This window comes from Littorina saxatilis, linkage group LG12 (assembly GCF_037325665.1).
Source record: "Littorina saxatilis isolate snail1 linkage group LG12, US_GU_Lsax_2.0, whole genome shotgun sequence".
Classification (NCBI taxonomy): Eukaryota; Metazoa; Mollusca; class Gastropoda; order Littorinimorpha; family Littorinidae; genus Littorina; species Littorina saxatilis.
Window position 1 is genome coordinate 16,162,154 of NC_090256.1, and position 27,108 is coordinate 16,189,261.

At 40.7% G+C, this 27,108-nt stretch overlaps 1 protein-coding gene across 5 annotated transcripts in view; it reads left to right on the forward strand.

Annotated features, from left to right (window-relative positions):
• Window positions 1-3,109: 3,109 nt before the first annotated feature.
• The window catches only part of LOC138981354 (delta-1-pyrroline-5-carboxylate synthase-like), a 43,090-nt gene continuing 19,091 nt past the window's right edge, over window positions 3,110-27,108 (forward strand). Inside the window, exons 1-8 of one of the 5 annotated variants that reach the window (XM_070354242.1) lie at window positions 3,110-3,353; window positions 6,788-7,106; window positions 7,924-8,070; window positions 10,964-10,981; window positions 17,378-17,488; window positions 18,937-19,089; window positions 20,868-21,089; window positions 23,601-23,763. In XM_070354242.1, the coding sequence (XP_070210343.1) occupies window positions 6,798-7,106; window positions 7,924-8,070; window positions 10,964-10,981; window positions 17,378-17,488; window positions 18,937-19,089; window positions 20,868-21,089; window positions 23,601-23,763 (1,123 nt within the window). In that variant the 5' untranslated portion in view covers window positions 3,110-3,353; window positions 6,788-6,797. Of the gene's footprint in view, window positions 3,354-3,389; window positions 3,522-6,787; window positions 7,107-7,923; window positions 8,071-10,963; window positions 10,982-17,377; window positions 17,489-18,108; window positions 18,170-18,936; window positions 19,090-20,867; window positions 21,090-23,600; window positions 23,764-27,108 lie in introns of those variants that run through there. The other 4 variants (XM_070354244.1, XM_070354243.1, XM_070354245.1 and 1 more) reach the window with 4 other exon arrangements.

Genomic DNA, 27,108 nt, shown 5'->3' on the forward strand with positions numbered 1-27,108 from the left:
CAGACCAAACTACTGGACCGATCTTTATGAAATTTGACATGAGAGTTCCTGGGAATGATATCCCCGGATGTTTTTTTCAATACAGTAAATACTTTTGATGACGTCATATCCGGCTTTTTGTAAAAGTTGAGGCGGCACTGTCACACCCTCATTTTTCAATCAAATTGATTGAAATTTTTGTAAAGCAATCTTCGACGAAGGCCGGACTTCGGTATTGCATTTCAGCTTGGTGGCTTAAAAATTAATTTATGACTTTGGTCATTAAAAATATGAAAATTGTAATAATTTTTGTTTTTATATAAAACGATCCAAATTTACGTTCATCTTATTCTACATTATTTTCTAATTCCAAAAACATATAAATATGTTATATTTGGATTTAAAAACAAGCTCTGAAAATTAAAAATATAAAAATTATGATCAAAATTAAATTTCCGAAATCGATTTAAAAACAATTTCATCTTATTCCTTGTCGGTTCCTGATTCCAAAAACATATAGATATGATATGTTTGGATTAAAAACACGCTCAGAAAGTTCAAACGAAGAGAGGTACAGAAAAGCGTGCTATGCAGCACAGCGAAACCACTACCGCGCTGAACAGGCTCGTCAGTTTCACTCCGTTATGCACAAGCGGCGGACTACGGTCATTGTGAAAAAATGCAGTGTGATCAGTTTCATTCTGTGAGTTTCACAGCTTGACTAAATGTAGTAATTTCGCCTTACGCGACTTGTTTTTTCTTTAATTTCAAATTTATTTATTTCTTCTTTTAATTAGTGTTTCTCTTACTTTTTTTTTTTTTTTTACTTTTTTTTTAGGCTGGGAAACCCCCCTGGATCCGCCCATGTGCATTGTTCAGTCAATAATGCTTACATCTGAACTGATACATACAGATGACAAACTGAACAGTAATGAAAATAATTGCTGTGACCTAAACAGACAAAATGAGCTAAGCTTCATAGAGAATACAAATAAAAAGAAATGAGCAAGGGAGTAGATTAAACTTTATTTCACAACACTTTAACATGTACATTCGTACTTTGTAATAGGTTCAAAAACAGTATGCACAAGAATGTCCAGGGGCTGATAAGGGGGGGGGGGGTTACAGGAGTTCCGGAACCCCACCTCCCTCCCCCCTCCCCGGCTGTCAAAAAAAATTAAAAAAATTAATACTAACTTTAAAAGAAATAATGAGTGGCTGCTGACACCAGTTGATCATGTTGAAAATCAAGGATAAGCCATAAATTGTTCATAAAATAGCTAAAACTCTTCAGCTTGGGGGCCAACGGGGCCCTGCCCATGTGCCCCACAATTATTTAAGAGGTCTACCGTAACCCCTAGACCCCAGGTTGTAACCCCCCCTCTCCCCCCTCTGGCTTAACTGCTCTGCCCTTGATGTCCACTCAGTGAATCAATGTTTGTGCAACTGTGAAGTACAAGTATATGTATACAACGTTAGATAGCCAAATCTGCCTTTACAAAAAAGCTTGAAAGTGCAAGAATAGACACATCCCAAAGGGTAGAGATGTTATTTATGGTTACAACAGTCAGATATAATCTTTCATTTTAATCAACATTTTGCAACGATCAGTCAGATCAAAAGCGCGCAGACTTTAACATTAAGTATCAATAGCCATTAGGATCAGTGACAAGAGCCTACACTAAAAGGGAGGTAATTTTGAGAGACTGTGAGAGTACAATCAAAACACTTTTGTTGTTGTAATTTTGTTGTTATAAATCTAAGATCTGAAACGTTCAAAAGGATGACCAATTGGTCCGTTTTGGTCGAGTAGGATGTGTCGTGGATCAGTGTTGGTCCAGCCCGTAGTTATCAAAAGTGGGTTTTTTAAACGTTTGGTTTGGTGTGTTATACAATGCATCTGCTTTTTCAAGACTAAGCATTGATCATTTTAACACACAAGGATTATTATAGGCCAACATGACTTGTATCATTTTACATCGCATTGAATTGAATTGAGCTTTATTTTACAAGGATTAAGATTTAAGGCTGTGTCTTTTCTCACAATCTGTCCTTGGGACGCATAGACACACAAATCAATGATAAAATATGAAAATTAAAAAGATAGCGACCAAAAAAAGATGGACAAAGTTCAACATGTGATGATAATGATGATATAATGACGATGATGATGTTTATGATGATGATGATGATGATGGTGATGATGATGATGATGATGATGATGAGGATGAGGATGAGGATGAGGATGATGATGAGCTTACACATGTAGTTCTTTACAAAATCAAATGCATAATATGCAGGCTATTATGCGTTCAAGCTAGTAAAAATGGAACAACACAAATATGTTCAGAATATAAAAAGCACAGCATATCTTTGACATTATATTTACTGTGGTAAATCAATATTCGTTGAACTACTAGACAACCCCCGCGGGTTAGGGGGAAGAATTTACCCGACGCTCCCCAGCATGTCGTAAGAGGCGACTAACGGATTCTGTTTCTCTTTTTACCCTTGTTAAGTGTTTCTTGTATAGAATATAGTCAATTTTTGTAAAGATTTTAGTCAAGCAGTATGTAAGAAATGTTAAGTCCTTTGTACTGGAAACTTGCATTCTCCCAGTAAGGTAATACATTGTACTACGTTGCAAGCCCCTGGAGCAAATTTTTGATTAGTGCTTTTGTGAACAAGAAACAATTGACAAGTGGCTCTATCCCATCTCCCCCCCCCCCCCTTTCCCCGTCGCGATATAACCTTCGTGGTTGAAAACGACGTTAAACACCAAATAAAGAAAAGAAAGAAAGAAAGAAACTACTAGACATAAAGTGTTTTTTTAGCCCTTTTTTTTACAACTTTTTAATAACTTTAGGTGCTTGAAGGACGATGGCAGTGGGTTCCGGACTGATGTACCCAAAAAAGCAAGACTGGTCTCATAAAGGTCCATTCAAAGAAAGAGCAGTATTCTCACTATGCGCGCGGTACATTTCCAGAATCGCGTAGTGCAAAGTCGGAATTCCTACAATGGCGGCCATTGTTGGAATTCCAACAAAGCGCAGGTCATTTCCGGAACAGCGCCGATGACGAGATGGGTCGCAACATCGACCAAACATCGACCTTTCTTTTGCATATGACCTTGACCCTGCAGTGCGCTTCACACGATGCAGCTGCGACCACGGAGGCAAGCCGTGTCTTCTGAAGCTTATATTTCACTTCGCAACAAAGCTGGGGGTTCATTCATTCCAATCAGCGTGATCGCGGACATCGAGTGACACCGTTGTGTTGGAACACTGTCATAAGCAGACACGGAATACAGAGCGCTTGTTTTCGAAAACTTCAGCCTGTTCAGGCTGTGTAGACAGTGTGGTGCACATTTCAAGGTAACGCAAGTGTGTTGTGCCTGCCTGTGTGGGTATGTAGGACGAAGTGTCATTGTCTGTCAAGTTTATACAAACGGCATGATTTTCACTGCATTTCTTCAAATCTGGATGATGCAATTGTGACATTTTGTGGAGGCGTGTGTCGAGCATTCTTTGAGGAGACAGACGGTTTGTCAATTTCAACCTCTGTTGTCTGCATCTTTGCATAGGCCTACAGGAAGAGAAGGGGGAAAAGAAACAGTCTGAAAAAGGAACCGAAGAAGACACACTTAATATTTGGTTTAGAACAAAGCATAGGTTAAGAGGACATCTTGCTGATGTCAGAAATCAGGAGCTTGTCCAGGCATGAAACCAGCAGATATTCTGAGCTATGAATTTAACACACCAAAGTTCAAGATTACCTATCTCAGTATCTGTCTGTTGGAGTCCTACCTGTAATCCCAAGTGCAAACGCTAAAAGTAAAACTGGCATGAACACAATCTGTCAATCATAGAAATTAGTAATACTAAAAGAATTCAATTGTGTGGTTAAGGGCAGGAGCTACCATGAAAATACACCATCATTTTTAATTTGACCACAACATTCTTGAAACAAAATTGTTTGCGATAAAAGTTGGTGTGCATTTGCTGCAATCAAAGACATATATAAATATAGGTCCCTGCTGCAATGTATGAAAATTAATAATACATGATAAAATAAAAGATTATTTCTAAATTGACTTTGCAAAAATTATTAAATAAAAAATAAGAAAAGCGATGAATGGAATCATGTTACTTCATGGATGACAGTCTAATTTCAAAACTACTCCCCATATTTGAACTAAAATTGGCTTACAAGTGTGTAAGATGTTTATCTTTGATTTGTTTGAACAACTTTTAGATATTGTTTTTTTAAATGTTGACTTTGTGGGTACAAAATGTCTCAAAACATTGAAAATGTGTATCTCTTTGACTGCCCTTCCTAGAGCTAATCCTTTCAAACAAAACATCTATTAGTATGTCTTATACATTTCTGCAAAATTCCAAATCATTCTAATGAATAGTTTTGAAATTATCTTGTCATCCATAATTTATTTTATTTTTCATTTGATTTGATAATTTTTAATAAGTGAATCTAAGAGCACATTTTGTTTTTGATCATTTACAATTAATTTATTATTCTACATACATTGAAGCAAAAGCACACCAAATTCGAACACAAACAGTTCTGTTTTATGAATGTTGTGGTCAAATGACTTGGAAGAAAAAAAAAAGGTGTATTTGAAGGTAGCTCCGGCCCTTAATTGAAATAGAGAATAATTCCAGTATGCAAAATATATCCAGTGCTGAGATACTTTCACAGACTTTGACTCAAGCTTGCAGTCTTAACAGTAAATTAGGACCTGAGTCTAATAATTAACTTATTAAGGTACATTGTACCAGCGAACAATTATGTTGGTATGATGTTTGAAGAATCTCAAACTCTTGCTACATATAGATAATGGTTGGGGCAGGGAGGCGGGACACAAAGCATGGGCTGGGAGCATGCACAGCTGATGAAATATCAGATCACTGGTGACACAGTCACACAAATGAATTGTGTAGAAGTGTTTCCTCCCTGGCCGTAACTGAGTAAGTAATGGCTGCTCTGTGAGGCATATATATGGTCCCATGGGGTACCAGGAATGACTGTACGGATAGCTGAAGGTTATACAAGGGAAGGAATGATAATTGATATGAAGGTGTGCAGTAATTGTGGCACAGTACTGTGATACAATACAATACAATACAATACAATACAATACAATACAATAACTTTATTAATCTCTAAAAGAGAAATTGCATTGCTGAGCGTTTGTGTCCGTAATAATAACATACATAAAACATTCAAAATAAACATTTGTTCTTTGTCCTGAGAAAATATAGCACATTGGTTATCACATAAGAAAGTATATTAAAAATAAATTAACATGCATTCACCATCAACAATGCACAAACGAAAGTCAGCACCTTGTTATATATATTGAAAGGATCAAGTGCTGCACTATGCACAGCCTGACCCTGGCATCCACAGGGATCGTGTTTACGGGTAATTTCCGATCACAAAATGGGTGCTCGGTCAGACGTACCGATTGTTAATTGGTTTGACCGGGGTAGAAATAAAGAGTGGAAAATAAAATCTTTTATAAAGAATCCATGGTCTGTAAGAGAGAGAGAGAAAGAGAGTTGCATGGCTTGTTATGACAGGTGTCATGTTGATACAATGTTGCCATTGTCTCATGGAAAACAAATTAATGAGGCTTGGTGTCGAAAGGTCAAAAATGACCCAAATTTATTCCACAAAATACGTCTGCGTGTCAATGGCATTGATAAACATTGATTTAGTCATTGTTTGCCTTTGTCTGGTTGCCTTGGCATGTTGACCGATTTTCGATTTTCGTGAGAGCATTGTGGTCAGCTCATGATGTCATACCGGTTTGAAAGATATCTAGCGGTTTGAAAGATATCTAGCGCGATCACTGATCCAGGGTGTGCATGGTTACACGCCATTGCATCATGGCCACACAATCACAGGCCGGCATGTAAGACCCAACAGTCTAAAGGGGGGTGGCAAAATAAGACTTTTGTTATACAGCCATAGGAGAAGAAATTTAAGCTGCAGCTTATTTTGACATGTGCTTTGAGTTTCATTTGTAGACATATGTTGAGGCCCACATGTAATCGTTTGAGTGTGCCTACTCAGAGTGGTCCTCTGGTATTTATATAATATTTATTTATTTATTTATTATGAAGTCTTATATCGCGCGGGTATCTCCAGACTCGGACTCAAGGCGCAGGGATTTATTTATACCGTGTGAAATGGAATTTTTTACACAATACATCACGCATTCACATCGACCAGCAGATCGCAGCCATTTTGGCGCATATCCTACTTTTCACGGCCTATTATTCCAAGTCACACGGGTATTTTGGTGGACATTTTTTATCTATGCCTATACAATTTTGCCAGGAAAGATCCTTTTGTCAATCGTGGGATCTTTAACGTGCACACCCCAATGTAGTGTACACGAAGGGACCTCGGTTTTTCGTCTCATCGGAAAGACTAGCACTTGAACCCACCACCTAGGTTAGGAAAGGGGGGAGAAAATTGCTAACGCCCTAACCCAGGGTCGAACTTGCAACCTCTCGCTTCCGAGCACAAGTGCGTTACCACTCGGCCACCCAGTCCTTGGTATAATATAATAATATATTGACCGAAGTTTTGACCGGGCACCTGCAGTGTAGGGATGCTTTAGTTTGGTGCCAAGAATGTTCTGTCATCACAGGTACCACTGCGGTATCCAAAATCATACATGGGGGTGCTTAGAAATCATGTATTTTTTTGTCAGCGGTTGCTGCTGAAGACAGTGTTTGAGGAAAATGACATGTCTGAGCTCACCTGTTTTCCTTTGCAGAACAGCCAGCATGTTGAGTGTGCGAGCGGTGTACTGCAGACTGTCCGGTGGTCATGTGACCAGCAGCCGTCTCACCCCCTCAGCCACCGCCCTCCTTCTCCATCAGCGACTGCAACCGCATGCCGCGGCCACACAGACATGGGGGCTGGTCAACCATCGGCTGTACTCGGAGGACACCCGGGTGTCAGCCCCACCCCTTGAGATGCGCAACGATCTGACCCGAGTGAAGCGCGTGGTGGTCAAGCTGGGCAGTGCGGTCATCACGCGGGAGGATGAGTGCGGCCTTGCCCTCGGACGTCTCGCCTCCATTGTGGAACAGGTACTCCTGGAAACACATTGAAACCAAGTCTGTTATTTGGTATTGGTATCATATCAGGTGCTCCTGGAAGTACTTGAGTTTAAACCAAGTCTGTAGTTTGGTATTGGTATCATATCAGGTGCTCCTGGAAGTACTCAAGTTTAAACCAAGTCTGTAGTTTGGTATTGGTATCATATTGTCCTTTGAGCTTACCCTCGTGGAGTTAGGGGCTGCTTTTTCACTTGGGAAAGCGAACTGCCATACAGTTCAGCGCTTTCCAATTTTATTTTATTTTTTAAATTCTGCATTCGCGCTTACAAGCCCTGAGATGTTCTCTGGGAACTTAGGATCTTAATTGTGTGCACGGGTCGGTCCACACAAAGATGTTCGCACACTGAGAAGAGGCTGCTCAAAGTTGTCTCTGGAAAATAAATCATTCGCCGAATGTGGGGGTTGAACCCATGCCAACACCAACAACTGATTTCTATGAATTGCCACTACCGACTGAACTACTGTATGCCTTTGCAATTTTCAAAAGAGTCTGGGGTGGGGTTTGTTTTTTTACCTTTTCACTTTTGAACTTGTGCGCTTGAGTAAGTGTATGGCTGCAACAGCGCTTTTATGCAGGGTATTTGTGAAATTGTTAGTGCTGCTTGTTCACCATGTGCTGGACAAGATGAGTCTTGGTCTTGACAGTGATCGTCTGGTGGCAAATGTGATACAAGGCTGCATAGAATACAAGACCATAGAATACAAGACCAAATAGAATAATAGATTCTGCAATTAAGATGGTGCACGGTTCCAGTCAAGACAATCCAGACTTTGCTTTGACCACCAGGTGGCAGAGCTGCAGAACCAAGGGAGAGAAATGGTGATGGTGACCAGCGGAGCTGTAGCGTTCGGCAAACAGAAACTTCGACACGAGGCCGTCATGTCTATGAGCATGAGACAGAATCTCACCAACCTGAACGCAGATAGGAATGCAGTAAGTACACATAGGCTGCGGCTGATTTCATTCCTTTTTACATTTAGTCAAGTTTTGACTAAATGTTTTAACATAGAGGGGGGAATCGAGACGAGGGTCGTGGTGTGTGTGTGTGTGTGTAGAGCGATTCAGAGTAAACTACTAGACTGATCTTTATGACATTTTTCATGAGAGTTCCTGGGTATGATATCCCCAGACGTTTTTTTCATTTTTTCGATAAATGTCTTTGATGACGTCATATATATATTCGGCATTTTGTAAAAGTTGAGGTAGCACTGTCACACCCTCATTTTTCAATAAAATTGATTAAAATTTTGGCAAAGCAATCTTCGACGAAGGCCGGACTTTGGTATTGCATTTCAGCTTGGAGGCTTAAAATTTAATAAATGACTTTGTTCATTAAAACTGGGACTGGGTGGCCGAGTGGTAACGCACTTGCGAGAGGTTGCGAGTTCGACCCTGGGTCAGGGCGTTAGCAATTTTCTCCCCCCTTTCCTAACCTAGGTGGTGGGTTCAAGTGCTAGTCTTTCGGATGAGACGAAAAACCGAGGTCCCTTCGTGTACACTACATTGGGGTGTGCACGTTAAAGATCCCACGATTGACAAAAGGGTCTTTCCTGGCAAAATTGTATAGGCATAGATAAAAATGTCCTCCAAAATACCCGTGTGACTTGGAATAATAGGCCGTGAAAAGTAGGATATGCGCCGAAATGGCTGCGATCTGCTGGCCAATGTGAATGCGTGATGTATTGTGTAAAAAAATTCCATCTCACACGGCATAAATAAATCCCTGCGCCTTGAATATGTGCTCGATATAAATTGCAGAAAATAAAAATTAAAAATTAAAATAAAAAAATAAATCTCTGCGCTTAGAACTGTACCCACGGAATACGCGCAATATAAGCCTCATATTGATTGATTGATTAAAAACTCTGAAAATTGTAATTAAAATTATTTTTTTTATAAAACGATTCAAAATTATGTTTATCGTATTCTTCATCATTTTCTGATTCCAAAAACATATAATTATGTTATATTTGGATTAAAAACAAGCTCTGAAAATTAAAAATATAAAAATTATGATTAAAATTAAATTTCCGAAATCGATTTAAAAACAATTTTATCTTATTCCTTGTCCGTTCCTGATTCCAAAAACATATAGATATGATATGTTTGGATTAAAAACACGTTCAGAGAGTTAAAAAGAATAGAGATATAGAAAAGTGGGCTATCCTCCTCAGCGCAACCGCTACCGCGCTTTTCTGTATTGTTAATTTCACTACCTTTGCCACGAGCGGTGGACAGACGATGCTACGAGTGTACGGCCTTGCGGAAAAAATGCTTTGCGTTCAGTTTCATTCTGTGAGTTCAACTGAGCTTGACTAAATGTTGTATTTTCGCCTTACACGACTTGTTTTACATTTAGTCAAGTTTTGACTAAATGTTTTAACGTAGAGGGGGGAATCAAGACGAGGGTCGTGGTATATGTGTGTGGGTGTGTGTGTGTGGGTGGGTGTGTGTGTGTGTGTGTGTGTGTAGAGCGATTCAGAGAAAACTACTGGACCGATCTTCATGAAACTTGACATGAGAGATCCTGAGTATGGTATCTCCATACGTTTTTTTCATTTTTTTGATAAATAGCTTTGATGACGTCATATCCGGCTTTTCGTGAAAGTTGAGGCAGCACTGTCACGCTCTCATTTTTCAACCAAATTGGTTGAATTTTTGGTCAAGTAATCTTTGACGAAGCCCGGACTTTGGTATTGCATTTCAGCTTGGAGGCTTAAAAATTCATTAATGAGTTTGCTCATTAAAGTTGTCATTAAAATCGATTTTTCGCAAACAGATTTAAAATTGATTGCATCGTATTCTTCATCATATTCTGAATCTAAAAATATATACATATGTTTACTCTTAAAATGTGGTCACAATTAACGAAAATAGATCAATTAGTCTTACGATAAAAATTTACGAAATCGATCGAAAAATGATTTCATCTTATTTTTTATCATTTCCTGATTCCAAAAACATATAGATATGATAGGTTGTATTCAAAACAAGCTTCGAAAGTTCACAAGAATACAGAAAAGCGCGCTTTCCTGCTTTGCACAATACGCTACCGCGCAATTCTGGCGTGTTAATTTCACTGCGTTTTGCACGTGGAAGGTGAGCGATTTCCTTCTCGCGGGGATTGACCAAGCTGTACTGCCTTGGTGAAAAACTACAGTGCGTTCAGTTTCATTCCGTGATTTCGACAGCTTGACTAAATGTAGTAATTTTGCCTTACGCGACTTGTTTCTTGTATAGAATCAAAAAACAAAAAAGGTTACATTTGTGGAATGTTTAAATTAATTCAGGTCAAAACAAAACATTGAGAGGAACTTGCACCTTGCAGCCTTTAAAGTGGACAAGCGAGAGACACAACAGACATGCATAACCCATGCTGTGACTTATCTTACAATGTCTCCAAGATGGTTGCAGCAATGGCTTTTTTGTATATTGGTTTTGTCTGTGTTTTAGTAATTATCTTTGTTATCATAAGGCGGGTCTTTTTTTCATGCTGAAGTACATTTCTTTCCAGAAATGGGAAATAAGGCTTTGGCTAGTGTTGTGCTACACTGTTTGTGTGCCTTTGATGTTTTTTCTAGAAACGCCAGGCATCGGAAGCATGTACACTGCTTTTGTGCATTGTTGTTTACTTGCTTATGTATATGTGACAAATACTTGTTTTTAAGTCTTTGTGTTAACTTCAGCCTTGGGATAAGAAAGCACAAACCGAGAAAATAACGTCACAGAGTATATATTATATTGACACTGATTCTCACTTAGTTTCTGTATTGTCAAGCGATGCGTATAAGACTAAGAGAAACAATTTCATTTTTTGCTTTTATAGGAGGTCTCGCCACGCCAGGTTTGATAGACTCTCTCTGGTTTTGTTGAGCTTGTGCATGTGGTGTTATTGTTGACGCTATTGTTAACGCTATTGTTTCACTGATTAACATTTGTGAATGTACCCTGCTTCAATTAAACGTATTTTTGGCTTTAAGCAGTTTATGTAGCCAAGCCTTACTATGAACAGTACTTGACGTCAACATTTGGCGTAACGCCTGAGTTAGCACATGACCAGGATTGCACAAGCCACTTTTCCTTTGGTAGTCAACAGTGTTGTCGTTAGTGAAACCGCTCTTAGCTTTAGTAAGATAGCCGCTCAATAGACGATTTTTTTAAATAACTCCGTCGGGTTTGTATAGGTTGTGAAAGGGTGAATACCCTTGCTTTTCCTCTGACAAATAACTTCACACATGCTCCAGTCCACGTGTTTCCAACACACTTCTCTCTAGTGATTGGCCCCTCCAATGTTTGCCCAAGTAAAAAGCAAGGGTATTCACTCCTTCACAACCCATACAAACCCGACAGAGTTATTTTCCTAATTCGTCTATTTAGATAATGGTGTAAAGCGAGAGAGTGGTATCTGATGAGGGATGTCGCCTCTCTGCAAAATTCACTGCCTACTGTCCGCAGGCCTGCAGCAAATAAAATCCACTACTTCTAACATGCATAGTGCTGCACTGGCTTATGAAGCAGTCGCCTACAGTATCACAGCTTTTATTGAACTTTGACAGGTAGCTTCACGCTAAAAGAAAAGAAAGCAAGGTCTCTTTAGAGATAGTCAGCACGATTTTCTTATTGTTTTTGGTATGATTTTTACATTTTGATTGTGCTGATAGTTTTGCATCTATTCCCCAGGAGTGAGGTGTTTCTGGATTGTATTTTATCAGTGGAGCTGAAGTGTGTTGAAGTCTGTCGCAAGCTCAAATTGGCTTTTCTATTCGCATGTTAGGTAGAGGATATTTTCTTTGGAGGTTTGACAGTTTTCAGTTTTCCACCATTTACAATCTGTTGGAATGAACCACATTTTGCCCTTGATAACTTATCAACCTGTCCCCTTAGCGTTTGGTTGATACAGTTTTACACAAAATTGACTGTTGGCATTTGTCAAATAACCTAAGGGAAGTAAGCGCTCTAAATGCATACGACATGTGTAATGGAGTAAATGAGAGTTACACGGAACTTATCTCCTGGCACCTGAGAGAATAACAAGCATTGAAATGAACAAGCGACTTTCATCTGTTCATTTCAATGCTTGTTAATCTCTCAGGTGCCAGGAGATTGGTTCCGTATAACTCTCGCTTACTCCAATACACATGTCGTATGCATTTAGAGCGCTTACTTCAATTTGGTTATTTGATATCTGAATAGTGCTCTGCCTCATTTCGTTTAAGATTGTTGGCATTTGTGTAAATTGGCTTCGTGCTTGTGTAAACAGGTGTGTGGTACCGTTTAGTTGTGTTTTGCTGTGAGAATATCACAGTGTGTGACGTGTCCGCTGCTTTACGAGAGACGAAATAATCTGGTCGTCCATGGTTTCCTGTATGAGTGTATCCCCTTATCATTTGCTTTTAATCCGAACCATTATGGATATGTGGTTGTTGAGGCTTTAGACAGATGCACAGTCATTTTTCTTTTGTCTATCAAGTTAATTTAGAGTATCCAATGAAAATCAGTAGTGGGCGGTGTGCACAAACTGTATTCTTATCCATGAGAGTTTTGGCTCCAAAAGAAAGATATTATGGTCAGGTTAATTTTGTCTACATTTTTTTTTTAATACTGCATGAGATATTGTCCCCAAAAAGGTGTCAGTAAAACTACAACTAAAATAGGTATTTTGGTTTTGCAATAGTTCAAAAGATGTGTGCACCATCATTCAACAAGTGTAACAGACTGACACAGGACACCTGAACCTGAATATTAGGGCTGTCTCTCAGATACAACCAGAGAGGAAGTTGTAAAGAAGGGTTTCATTTTTGTGACCTATCCTTGCTTGCGAGTGCTGATGTAATAGTCATCATGATCCCAGATGGGTTGTTCTCCGGAGCTGGGGGCCATATTGTTGCAGGAAATTCCAGTCCCTTGAACTAATGCTTATAAAACATATGAGATAGTCAATAGAATGCATCTGCTTGCATAATTCCTGCCATCAATACTCAAGTTGATACAGTCAAACCTGTCTGCAATGACCACCCCATCTAAAAGTGGTCGCCATAGACAGGTGGTCGCCATGGAAATGTGAATATTTTATTTTTTATTTTTTTTAAACACCTCGAAAATCTGCAGAGGTTGGACAGTATTCTATGTTCTCTTTGTTTGCAAACAATTTCTTTGATTTATGTCACATTCTCTGGTTTCCATAATTTACTGAACGTAAACAGTCGGTGCTTCTAATTCTTTCCCTACAGACCAAAGGGAACTGTATTAATTAATTACTGTAAATCAAACTATGGCAGTTTTTGCAGTTAAATATTAAAATATTGCTTGCTTAGTTTTTTACTGGTATCGTGCTTTGGAGAATGACCCTGATTTTGTAGTTGCATGACTACATGAAATCAACATGTGTCTGTACATCTTTTTATCAAGTGAAAAACGAGGGCCATCAAAGACATACTCTTGTACAGAATAGCTCACCCATGTATATATTGTGATGAGGATGCTTGTAGACTTGTAGGGATAATGCTGTGCTGTACAAGTGTTTGGTGTGACCTTAGCGCCATTACAGAGTTGTGGAATAAGCCTTTGCTTGTCAGTCAGAGGAACCGTGCCTGGTGGGTTTAGAGTGGAGATTTTTCTGATCTCCCAGGTCAACTTATGGGCAGACCTGCTAGTGTCTTTTCCCCCTTCATGTTTACACGCAAGCACAAAACCAAGTGTGCACGGAAAAGATCCTGTAATCCATTTCAGAGTTTGGTGGGTTATAGAAACACAAAAATACCCAGCGTGCTTTCCCCGAAAGCGGCGTATGGCTGCCTGAATGGTGGGGTAAAAGCGGTCATAAAAACTCACTCTTGCAAAAACATGAGTGAACGTGGGAGTTACAGCCCATGAAAGAAGAAGAAAAAGTCAGAGGAATTTTAAGAAGAGGCGCCTTGATAAGAGAGTCTGTACTGGACAAGTATGATCTTTGTGCCATTGTTCTCTCTTAAATTTCAAACTGCATTTCCCAAACTTACATGACACGTTCTGCAAAGGATGTTTTTGAAATGACCTGTGATAGATTAGAATGCATGTGTGATGGCTTCCATTTCCCTGCAGACCATGCCATCTAAAACTCTTTTTTTCGATGTGCCCATGTACATGTGTGTGTTGGTGTGTGTGCACATATATTTGTGCATGTGTGTATGTATACACACCTAAACACACATGCCCATGCAAACACAGAGAGAAACACACGCTTAGAGATCGAAGCCATTCTGTTGAAAAATCAGAAGACGGTGAATTCTTGACAGTGTTTCTACTGCTCAGTCTTATGTCCAGCTCATAATCTCCACATGTAATCAGGATGCGATGACGCTTGTTCCTCCTGTCTTTCACCATGAGAGTTACATGTATTTTGATTCACTCCCGCTCCCTACTATGCTTCAGTGTGTAGCATTTTGCTTTATTCAAAATAATCAATGGGTTCACAATAGATAATATGTGACCCTCCACCACGGAATGAGTCACATGTCACCTTTGCATGGTTTTCATATTTTTACATTTTCCTACAGAGTTTTTTATGTTCTATCCAGTGGTGAAAACCGCTTTAGAAAAGAGCAAAAACTGTTTTGAGTTATAAGCCTGTGACTAAGGTGACCCTCACACTGTTACCAGACACTCCCCGGACCGCGCAGAACCGTGCGAGGTGACATGCGACTCATTTCGTGGTGGAGGGTCACATATTGTTACGAATTTTGTCTTTTCGTAAAATAACGAGATTTTTGTTAAGGTAGGTAGTTGTTGCAAAACATGCAGTCAAGCCAGTAGCATTAGTTATGTTTGATAACAAAAACAAAGTCAGAAGGGGAAAAGGTTTGCGAAACAGCAATAGCGTACTCTGAAGAAGTCTAGCCACCTGCACAGACTCTTGTGCTAAATCTTTGGTTTGGTTGATGTTTTTTTGGAAGCATGGCTTCGGCAACATCAGATTTTACTTGTACAGTGGTACCTCTCTGTAACGACTTTGAAAATGTAACCGAAATTCGGTCGTTATATGGAGGGGTCGTAACATGGAGGATTGGTTTATGTCCGGGTCTGTCTATGATCAGGAATGACATGGGCGTTTTGATTGATGCCACCCACAAAGTAATGTTATTCTTTCCTTAAAACGGTTATGGTAAACAGTTTTCTATTCAATTATTTACCCACACATAGTTGTCTTGCTTGTTTAATGAAGCCCCGTAACTACTCGTGGGTTAAGGGTTTGCAAATTAAAACAGGCTGAGGTCGAACGAAAGTCGGTCCCAAAGCATGCACATCGATCTCGATACCAGATTCTAATCATAGTCATGCAGAGATTTGGTTAAAAACAAAGAAGTGTCTCAAACGCTTGTTTCAAAAACTTGTAAGCCTTTGCAGACCTCAAGAACCGCGGCAGTGTGTTGAAACTGATGTAAAATTGTAGCGAAAAGCGTCAGTTTTCACGATGAAACTTTGACTCGCTCATTCACGGGACATAACTGCACTCCGGACTGTCCACAGTGTTGAGCAATTTAGGAGACTACACTACTGACACCTTCAAACTTCACTGCCTGAGGAGAGTTTATTGATTCAAACGAACGGGTGGTTCTATATCGTGTCACTCTGTCACGGATCGAGGAAAACAAAAAAACAGTTCCAGATTTCGAAACCATGTTCGTCAGCCATTGTTTTTAGCAAGACAGACCACATGTGCACGAGCTTCGCTGACGCACATCGCAAAATGTCATGACGTCACCACAACTTTCGGTTTTGGTTCTATCTGCGGATTACTTTCATGACGTTTCTGTAACTTTGCCTGTTTATAAGGTAGGAATTCCTGCACAGTTCTTTGCAAAATGAAGCAGATATCTGACAACTGACCTTTATCTAGTCAAAATAAAGTAATGACCTGGATTAGAAATGAAAAACCATGGCTTCAGCCGTTTGCGTGCCAAAGTGATGTTGTACATGTACAAGATTTCAACACGTGTTTGTGTCCGTATTGCGTACTGACTCGACTGGAAATACAAGTTAGAGTAAACCAAACCCGTGATAATTTTGGGAAAAGTCGTTATAAGTCCACGTATGGACGGTCGTATGTCGTATTAGAGAGTTGGACGTAATATGGAGGTGAGAAATACTAAGACAAAGAAGGAGAAGAAATCCATCAGAGAAAAGTCGGTCGTAATATTGAGGGACCCGTAAAAGAGAGGGGTTGTAAAGAGAGGTACCGCTGTACTTCTCAATTGTGCAGTTTTTTGACTCACATGCGAAGCAAAAGTGAGTCTATGTACTCACCCGAGTCGTCCGTCCGTCCGTCCGGACGTCCGTCCGTCCGTCCGTCCGTCCGGACGTCCGTCCGGAAAACTTTAACGTTGGATATTTCTTGGACACTATTCAGTCTATCAGTACCAAATTTGGCAAGATGGTGTATGATGACAAGGCCCCAAAAAACATACTTAGCATCTTGACCTTGCTTCAAGGTCAAGGTCGCAGGGGCCATAAATGTTGCCTAAAAAACAGCTATTTTTCCCATTTTTCCCATTTTCTCTGAAGTTTTTGAGATTGAATACCTCACCTATATATGATATATAGGGCAAAGTAAGCCCCATCTTTTGATACCAGTTTGGTTTACCTTGCTTCAAGGTCAAGGTCACAGGAGCTCTTCAAAGTTGGATTGTATACATATTTTGAAGTGACCTTGACCCTGAACTATGGAAGATAACTGTTTCAAACTTAAAAATTATGTGGGGCACATGTTATGCTTTCATCATGAGACACATTTGGTCACATATGATCAAGGTCAAGGTCACTTTGACCCTAATGAAATGTGACCAAAATAAGGTAGTGAACCACTAAAAGTGACCATATCTCATGGTAGAAAGAGCCAATAAGCACCATTGTACTTCCTATGTCTTGAATTAACAGCTTTGTGTTGCATGACCTTGACCTTGGGTCAAGGTCACATGTATTTTGGTAGGAAAAATGTGTAAAGCATGTGAGTCGTATGGGCTTTGCCCTTCTTGTTGGATGTTGCTTTGAATATTAGGTATGGTTAGAGCTGGAGAAAAGGATTCGCTAGTTCAATAGCTCATGTCTTCATAAACTTCTGACTGCTTGTTTTGAAAGTTTGTTACTGCAGATATTTTTTTCTGTAATTTGTTTTTCAAACTTTTTGCTCCTGTTTGCACATAATTTTATGTAAAGGTTCACCAACTAACTTTGCTTTCTCTTCCAACGTTGTTGTGACCAACAGCAAATCCGTCCCCCGTCCCTGGAACCCAGAGCGTGTGCAGCGGCTGGCCAGAGCGGTCTGATGTCCATGTATGACGCCATGTTCCAACAGTACGGCCTCAAGACGGCACAGGTAATCATCATCGTATTAAAGGGACTTTGTTGATTTGAGGGGTCTGATGTCCATGTAAGACGCCATGTTCCAACAATACGGCCTCAAGATGGCACAGGTAATCATCATCGTATTAAAGGGACAGTGTTGATTTGAGGGGTCTGATGTCCATGTAAGACGCCATGTTCCAACAGTACGGCCTCAAGACGGCACAGGTAATCATCATCGTATTAAAGGGACAGTGTTGATTTGAGGGGTCTGATGTCCATGTAAGACGCCATGTTCCAACAGTACGGCCTCAAGACGGCACAGGTAATCATCATCGTATTTAAAGGGGCAGTGTTGATTTGAGGGGTCTGATGTCCATGTAAGACGCCATGTTCCAACAATACGGCCTCAAGACGGCACAGGTAATCATCATCGTATTTAAAGAGACAGTGTTGATTTGAGGGGTCTGATGTCCATGTAAGACGCCATGTTCCAACAATACGGCCTCAAGACGGCACAGGTAATCATCATCGTATTAAAGGGACAGTGTTGATTTGAGGGGTCTGATGTCCATGTAAGACGCCATTATCCAACAGTACGGCCTCAAGACGGCACAGGTAATCATCATCGTATTAAAGGGACAGTATTGATTTGAGGGGTCTGATGTCCATGTAAGACGCCATGTTCCAACAGTACGGCCTCAAGACGGCACAGGTAATCATCATCGTATTTAAAGGGACAGTGTTGATCTGAGAGGGGACTTTCTGACGGTTCGACATACCTGACGAATGGCGGTACAATTTTGGCAGCGATCTGAGGTTCGTGTTTCGTAGGTATTATACCTTGAACTTCTCTGGCCTTGTTTCATAGGCGAAGCAGAAATATTGAACAGTTTAATTGTGTTGGGTTCATTTTTCGTGTAACCATTTGGTGATCAAACGGGTAAATAGTGATAGAGAAGTCTTGGTAGATGTGAGACTGACTTGTCCTTTTGTGTCATATTCATTCTTTCTCTGTGCAGTACTGTACCATTCTGATACTACTCAACTCTGCACAGCATAGCCCCATGTTAACTAAATACTGATTCTTTCAATGAACAGTGTTAACTAGTAAACATTGACTTTAATCACTGAGGCATTATGGGATACCTAGGACAAATGTGTTTAAATGTTGGTTTAAGGTAAGCTGACCAACTCGATTTTTTCCCGCCGACCCTAAAACTTTTGTTTCCTTTCTCAAAATAAAAATTCAACTTTTGGCACATTTTGCGAACCATACCGAGACAAAGGGAAGTAACCTCCTTTAAATTTGACTAAATCTTTTACATAAATAAAAATAAAAAGCCAACCTACCGACCCTATCTTTTTTGGTCAAGTTACCCTAAACCAACATTTTTGTTGTTGTTGGCCTAACCAAGACTACAAGATGTGAGTTTCCAAACCATGGCTATCAAAGGCTAAAAGATGGGCGATGTGTTGCAGGTTCTGGTGACCAAGCCAGACTTCCAGAACGAGTTCAGTCGCAGCAACCTGCGCAGCACACTGTCAGAGCTGTGCAAGCTGAAGATCGTTCCTGTCATCAACGCCAATGATGCAGTGGCGCCGCCACCCGAACCCGACAAAGACTTGGCTGGGGTTAGTGGCGTTCACATTCTATTACAGTGGAACCCCCCTTTTAGGACCTGGCAGTGGGCAATGGTGAACTTAGAGCATGTAATATAAGGGTTGGGCAATGGTGAACTTAGGGCATGTAATATAAGGGTTGGGCAATGGTGAACTTAGGACATGTAATATAAGGGTTGGGCAATGGTGAACTTAGGGCATGTAATATAAGGGTTGGGCAATGGTGAACTTAGGGCATGTAATATAAGGGTTGGGCAATGGTGAACTTAGGGCATGTAATATAAGGGTTGGGCAATGGTGAATTAGGGCATGTAATATAAGGGTTGGGCAATGGTGAACTTAGGACATGTAATATAAGGGTTGGGCAATGGTGAACTTAGGGCATGTAATATAAGGGTTGGGCAAAGGTGAACTTAGTGCATGTAATTAAAGGGTTGGGCAATGGTGAACTTAGGGCATGTAATATCTTCTTCTTCTTCTTGTCGATCACTCAGATGGAGGGCATGTAATATAAGGGTTCGCTCCAGGCAGTGGTCAACTTAGGGCATGTAATATAAGGGTTGGGCAATGGTGAACTTAGGGCATGTAATATAAGGGTTCGCTCCAGCCAGTGGTGAACTTAGGGCATGTAATATAAGGGTTGGGCAATAGTGAACTTAGGGCATATAATATAAGGGTTCGCTCCAGGAAATGGTGAACTAAGGGCATGTAATATAAGGGTTCGCTCCAGGCAATGGTGAACTTAGGGCATGTAATAATTATAAGGGTTCGCTCCAGGCAGTGGTGAACTTAGGGCATGTAATATAAGGGTTCGCTCCAGGCAGTAGTGAACTTAGGGCATGTAATATAAGGGTTCGCTCCAGGCAATGGTGAACTCAGGGCATGTAATATAAGGGTTCGCTCCAGGCAATGGTGAACCTAGGGCATGTAATATAAGGGTTCGCTCCAGGCAGTAGTGAACTTAGGGCATGTAATATAAGGGTTCGCTCCAGGCAGTGGTGAACTTAGGGCATGTAATATAAGGGTTCGCTCCAGGCAATGGTGAACTTAGGGCATGTAATATAAGGGTTCGCTCCAGGCAATGGTGAACTTAGGGCATGTAATAATTATAAGGGTTTGCTCCAGGCAATGGTGAACTTAGGGCATGTAATATAAGGGTTGGGCAATGGTGAACTTAGGGCATGTAATATAAGGGTTCGCTCCAGGCAGTGGTCAACTTAGGGCATGTAATATAAGGGTTCGCTTCAGGCAATGGTGAACTTAGGGCATGTAATAAAAGGGTTCGCTCCTGGCAATGGTGAACTTAGGGCATGTAATAAAAGGGTTCGCTCCTGGCAATGGTGAACTTAGGGCATGTAATATAAGGGTTCGCTCCAGGCAATGGTGAACTTAGGGCATGTAATATAAGGGTTCGCTCCAGGCAGTGGTGAACTTAGGGCATGTAATATAAGGGTTCGCTCCAGTTTGCGTCCCTATGATTTTTATTTTACGGTTGTATCATGTTCAAATTCAGTCAAATCTTGTTTAAACCAATGGTAAATTACCTAACAGAGACTATGGAGAGAGAACTCTGGGACCAAACGTGTTTGTTCACACACAAACATGCATGCACACACACACACACACACACACACACACACACACACACACACACACACACACACACACACACACAAACAGGTGCAGGTACATGCATGCACACAAGCAAACAATAATAATAAAAAGAAATTAAAACAAACGAGATATGTTAAGACAAAATTCACGTCCCTGACTTTGATTTCTCGGCTCAGGTCATTAGTGTGAAAGACAATGACAGTCTTGCTGCGCGATTGGCTGTGGAGATGGGGGCGGAGCTTCTGATCATCATGAGTGACGTCAACGGCCTGTACACAGCGCCCCCTGGACAGCCGGACTCGCGTCTGCTCAACACCTTCTCCCCCTTCAACGCCGATGGATCCAAGATTGTCATCGGCGACAAGTCTCGTGTTGGCGTGGGGGGTATGGACAGCAAGGTAGGAAACACGCTGTCACTCAGTACTTGTGGAATCCAAAAACAAATAGACTGACAACATTCCAAAATTCTCAATACAAAAATAGGCAAGGTTTTTTACAAACTGTCCAGAAGAGTGTATGTACAGTCCAGAGAGGAGACGGACATGGTGTGAGCTTGTCCAGGGGGGTATATGAACATCTCAGTGGCAGGGGGATGGAAGCACTTGTTAATGAGTGGGAGTGTGTATGCGCGTGGTGTGCACGAGGATGTATGCACGTGAGTGATATTTGTAAATGTGTATTATTATAATATCATCTTTGTATTTATATTATTGAAATTGTTATATCTCGATGTACAGCGCTAAGAGCATAGTTAAATTTGTGAAGCGGCGCTATATAAGCTATCTTTATTATTATTATTATAAGCTAATTCGGAAGCTCAGTCTTGCTTGTGTCTTGCAAACGAGCTTCTGGACAATTTGTCAGATAAGTTTATTTTCTGTATTATAAGTGTTCATCTGTCTGTCCTCTTAAAAGACCGCTGAGTTGAAGATCAGTGATCGTAATGTTTTGTTTTGTCACAGTTAAACGTTACTATAATATACCTTGCTTGTTTTTTGGTTTTAACCCCTTCACTGCCGAAGTATAACAGCATTTTGGTATTGCTGTGCGCCAGGGCAAATTTCGCTTTCTTCGGTAGGTTCACTAATCTGTTCACTGCTCAATCATTTATTGAGATATCTCTTAGATCTTTGGCATGTGGTTTGCTTACACCCTTGGCTATTATCTGATAACATGATCATTGGACTTTGTTTGTGATTGTTATAGTAAAAATCGATATAATGACCATTTTTGTAAAAAATTACAGTTTCCAAACTTTCACACACACACTGCAGCATGTAAAACCGCAGAAAACACAGCCAAAACTGGTGTCAAACATCAGGTACTCACATTACAGCCCATAACAGTATTCTTCTGTGTGGTAATCCATAAATCACTTCTTGTAGAGCTTCCAGAACACTGTATAATTTGAAAACAGGTCTACGAGTTGATGTCCGACTTTCGGCCGCCATTTTGAATCTTCTAAAAATGTTTTTACCACATGGTGCTAACTTATCTGAAGGGTCAATGGGAAAGAACTGTGTTTAAACCCCTACAAGAAGTTGGACAGTGGTTACCTCCCATTTAGTTTTCACAAATGTCCTGAAAAGTGCTGATGTAAATGCCACGTACCTAGTACGTGCCACGTACCTAGTACGTGTATGGGCGTATGACAAACCAAACATGACCATGTATCTAGTACGTGCTGGGCAGTGAAGGGGTTAAAAGAGGCTTGGAGAAAAAAGGACAAGGTTGTGACCCTCGGCTTGAATCAAGTAAAAAGAATTTGTGGTCGAGGGAGTCAATACACGTATTGTTCACGTATTGTTCACGTATTGTTCACATGGTCTTGGTAAACACTCTTACTTCCCTATGACTTGCTTTATCCCCCTTTCTTCGGTGCTTATTTGGTGATTTTAACAGAATGTTCCTTTATTTGGTTAATTGCAAACCACTAGTGTGTTGTCAGGAGCAAATTCAGCATTTGTCAGGGGAGTCTTCCTGAGTAAATGTTCTTGCTGCTGCCCTTGCTAAGTACATCGGTAACACGTGTTAATGTTGACTGACAGGTAAAAGTACCTGGGTAACATGTGTGAATGTTGACTAATGATGGGTAAAAGTACCTGGGTAACATGTGTGAATGTTGACTAACAGGTAAACGTATCTGGGTAACATGTGTAAATGTTGACTAACAGGTAATTGTACCTGGGTAACATGTGTAAATGTTGACTAACAGGTGAAAGTACCTAGGTAACATGTGTAAATGTTGACAAACAGGTAAAAGTACCAGGGCAACATGTGTAAATGTTGACTAACAGGTGAAAGTACCTGGGTAACCTGTGTAAATGTTGACTAATGACAGGTAAAAATACCTGGGTAACATGTGTAAATGTTGACTAACAGTTGAAAGTACCTGGGTAACATGTGTAAATATTGACTTATGACAGGTGAAAGTACATGTATAAATGTTGACTAACAGATGAAAGTACCTGGGTAACATGTGTAAATGTTGACTAACAGGTGAAAGTACCTGCGTAACATGTGTAAATGTTGACTAATGATGGTTAAAAGTACCTGGGTAACGTGTGTAAATGTTGACTAATGACGGGTAAAAGTACCTGGGTAACCTGTGTAAATGTTGACTAACAGTTGAAAGTACCTGGGTAACCTGTGTAAATGTTGACTTATGACAGGTGAAAGTACCTGGGTAACCTGTGTAAATGTTGACTAACAGTTGAAAGTACCTGGGTAACCTGTGTAAATGTTGACTTATGACAGGTGAAAGTACCTGGGTAACCTGTGTAAATGTTGACTTATGACAGGTGAAAGTACCTGGGTAACCTGTGTAAATGTTGACTTATGACAGGTGAAAGTACCTGGGTAACCTGTGTAAATGTTGACTAATGACATGTGTAAATGTTGACTGACAGGTGAAAGCAGCCACCTGGGCGCTGAAGAACGGCACAAACGTTGTGATCTGCAATGGCTGTGAGGAGAAAGCCATCATCAACATCGTCAAGGGCAAGAAGGTCGGCACGTTCTTCACCATGACGCCGTCGCAGGGGACGCCAGTGGAAGTGCAAGCACGCGAAGGTAGGGTAACAAACGTGTCATTTTATCTCCCACAATTCCGAGAGGAATGGGTCACGTGAGATAGAACGCGGGAATACGTCACTGAACGAATGGTTTCCGTCCTGTAAAGACGTGTTGGTGCACTGTCTCTCTTGCTTTGCCTTCATTTTCCTCTAACCTTTCTCTGTACAAGTTTTAGTTGTAGGTTAGTTGAAGTGTATTGACTATTTTGATTGTTTATCATTGTGTCAACTTGCAAGGTAAGGAAACAGTTTGGAGTTTTCGGTGTTTGTTGGTTTTTTGAACCGGGAACTTGTTGTTTCGCGTATGAATTTTATTCGTCGAAGCTAACACATGGAAATGTTAGGCGTCAGTCGGCGCGTTCATTGTTTTTGCAGGTGTGACCTACTATATTTGGGTCAGTTGGGATCGTTACTTGTTTTTGCACGTGTGACCTAAGGTCAGTCGGAATTGTGACTTGTTTTGGTAGGATGACATATATGATATTATTTTGGCTACGGAAATGAAGTACACGTTTGCTGACACAGTGAGTCACGATTTGCTGACATAGTCAGTCACGATTTGCTGAAGCAGCCTCTTTGTTTTTTCAGCAGCTGTCTCGATTACAGCAATTACTATCGCCTGAGGCGAACTATGGGCCACAGAAGGTCCGCTGTGCTAAGGCTGGGCACTAGTCCATTGAAGATTTGAAAATCTTTGCAGTGGATTTTAAATTGTTTTCATACTGTAACGGGTGCGCTTGCTCGTCCGCAGGAATCAATATAACTTTTTCGTGTGGTTTTTGTGCGGAATATGGCGGACTCGGGAGGTGGTGAATGTGCTGCTGGCGGGAAGAAAACCGGCAAGAAACCGGCGAAAGCACAACCTTCTGAAGTGATACCGTCAGAAAAGACGGGAGTTGATAAGTCTCTTTCAATAGAGAAGAGCTCGTCTGGCCCACGTGATTGTGAAGTTACTCTGAAAATGGACAAAATTTTGGAGACAATGACTGCCTTGTCTGGCAGACTATCTGATTTGGAGAAAGTTGGTAAGCTTAATGCGACGCCTGTTGCTTCAACATCGCGTGGAACCGAGTCGCATGGAACCGAAAGCAGTTCGGCGCAAGAGTCGCAAGCGGATGGAGAAGACGGTGCGTCGGTTAGATTTGCTCATGAGCAGTTCGAAAATGAGTTTGATTCGGCTGAAGACACGGATGTTGCTTCGGACAATGATTTTGACGCAGGCATAGTAGTGGATACAGTTGGCGAGGGGATTCATCCATCTCTGGCAGATCGTTTTGAGGAAGGACTTCTTCTTCCATCAGATCGGGCACGTGTGCGAGACACTCTTCAGAACTATCAGCGGCCCAAAAATGTCACGTCGCTTCGAACGCCGACTCTCAATCGTGAATTAGATGGCAAACTGTTAGACAAGTTCGCAAAGAAAAGAGACTCGAACCTGTCCTTTGTTCAGGAACAAGTAGGTTGTACGCTGAAAATTATCGCTCAGCTTATGTCCGACCTCTAAGAAAAACCAGCAAGTCGGAAGTTGAGTGAGCGTGACAGCTTTAGCAAACTGGCCGATGCGGCTCGACTTCTTATGGCTTCACACAAGGACCTGTCACAAGTGCGGCGCGAAGCACTCAGGCCGACACTTAGCCAAGACTGCAGGGCCTTCACTGTGTTCCATTTCAGGCACTGTCAGCTGCAGACTGGCTCCAGCTAAAAATAACTGGGAACAACCACTCCCCTCCTGCCTATTTACCCTTTCCTCCCCCATTTCCCTCCAACACCTCCCACCCACAGTGGCGCCTGAAATTGGGCCAGACCACTCTTCTTTGTCTGCAGCGAGCGTGCGTGGCCCGCTCTCTGTTATATTAGCTGTGTTGATAAGGATGCCGCCGAGCAGAGAGATAGCAGTGGTTCAGTGCGCGGGATAATTGGTGGCCCTGCCTGCCTTTTGGAACTGATGTTTTTAGTGTGTTTTGCCGGGCATCTCTCAATAGTTGTATTTATTGCAATGCATGCCACAATTCACAAGACAGAAGAAAGGATAAATGAGAGAATTAGAAAAAGTGTGTCCCCCCCCCCCCCCCCCCCCCAAGTATATAATTATGCGACTCTTTGCACTCTGAAAAAAAATGTGCATGCTGCATTTAATGAAACACCTTGAAACAACGCAGTAAACAAAACATCCTAAATGTGCCACAATAAAAGAACACAAAATAATGAAAGATAAAGACAAAGGTAATCCCCAAGTACATAATACATATATACAACACTTTACGAAATATATACAAACAGTAGAGTATATACAGTCGTATATTTACATACATATTATGCCAAGGACTACTAGTAGAAGTCATTGATGGTGCGCATGTAAAATTTGTTTTGCGTTTATATAAGTATATAATTCAAAATAGTGTAGATAATGTCAGTAACATATAAGAAAGAAAAAAGATCTTACGGTAGTTCATGTTCATGTTACAGTGTTAGCTGCATGTGAATAAAACAAAAAAGCTTACCTCACGGCCCTCCTATACAAGTCTCACAAACTTGTATATATAATATACCACAGGAGAGAAAAAAACGTAGCTCGCGCGCGCTCACCCAAATCCCCGCGAAGTGCCACATGATATTATACCCCGACAACACATAGGCGGATAATACATGTATGTCAATAGTATGAAACAAAACATGCCACAATTTTCAAGACAGAAGAAAGGGTAAATGAGAGAATTAGAAAAGTGTTTGCTCCTCAAGTATATAATTATGCCACTCTTTACACTCTGAAAAACATGTGCATGTTGCATTTAAAGAAACAGGAACGGCACAGTATGTAAGACGGCAGAAGACAACACAGTAAACAAAACATCCTAAATGTGCCACAAAAAAAGAACACTAATTAATGTCGTATTTAAAAACATATTATAGGCATGCGTATGGTGCGCATGTGAAATTTGTTTTGCGTTTATATAATTCAAAATAGTGCAATTAATGCCTGTAATATAAAAGAAAGAAAAAACGGTCTTTCAATACATGTTCATGCAAATTGTTAGCTGCATGTGAAGAAAACAAAAAGCCTACCTGATGTCTCCTCCTACATCAGTAATCCAATAGCAGCACACAAGTCGATTTGAAGGTTTTTCAACACAGTTTTTCACTCGTATTGTTCTCACAAACTTGTATATATACCACAGGAAACAAAACTCGTCGATCCGACGACAATTTAACGTTTGTTTCATTATCGCAAACAAAACAGAACAGACAAAACGAAACAAAACAACACAGCACAACAGTTGGGGTTGTTATTTCTCTGACCACACGGCTTGCGGTTTTTGTTTCAGGTGTTGAAGAACACTGTGGC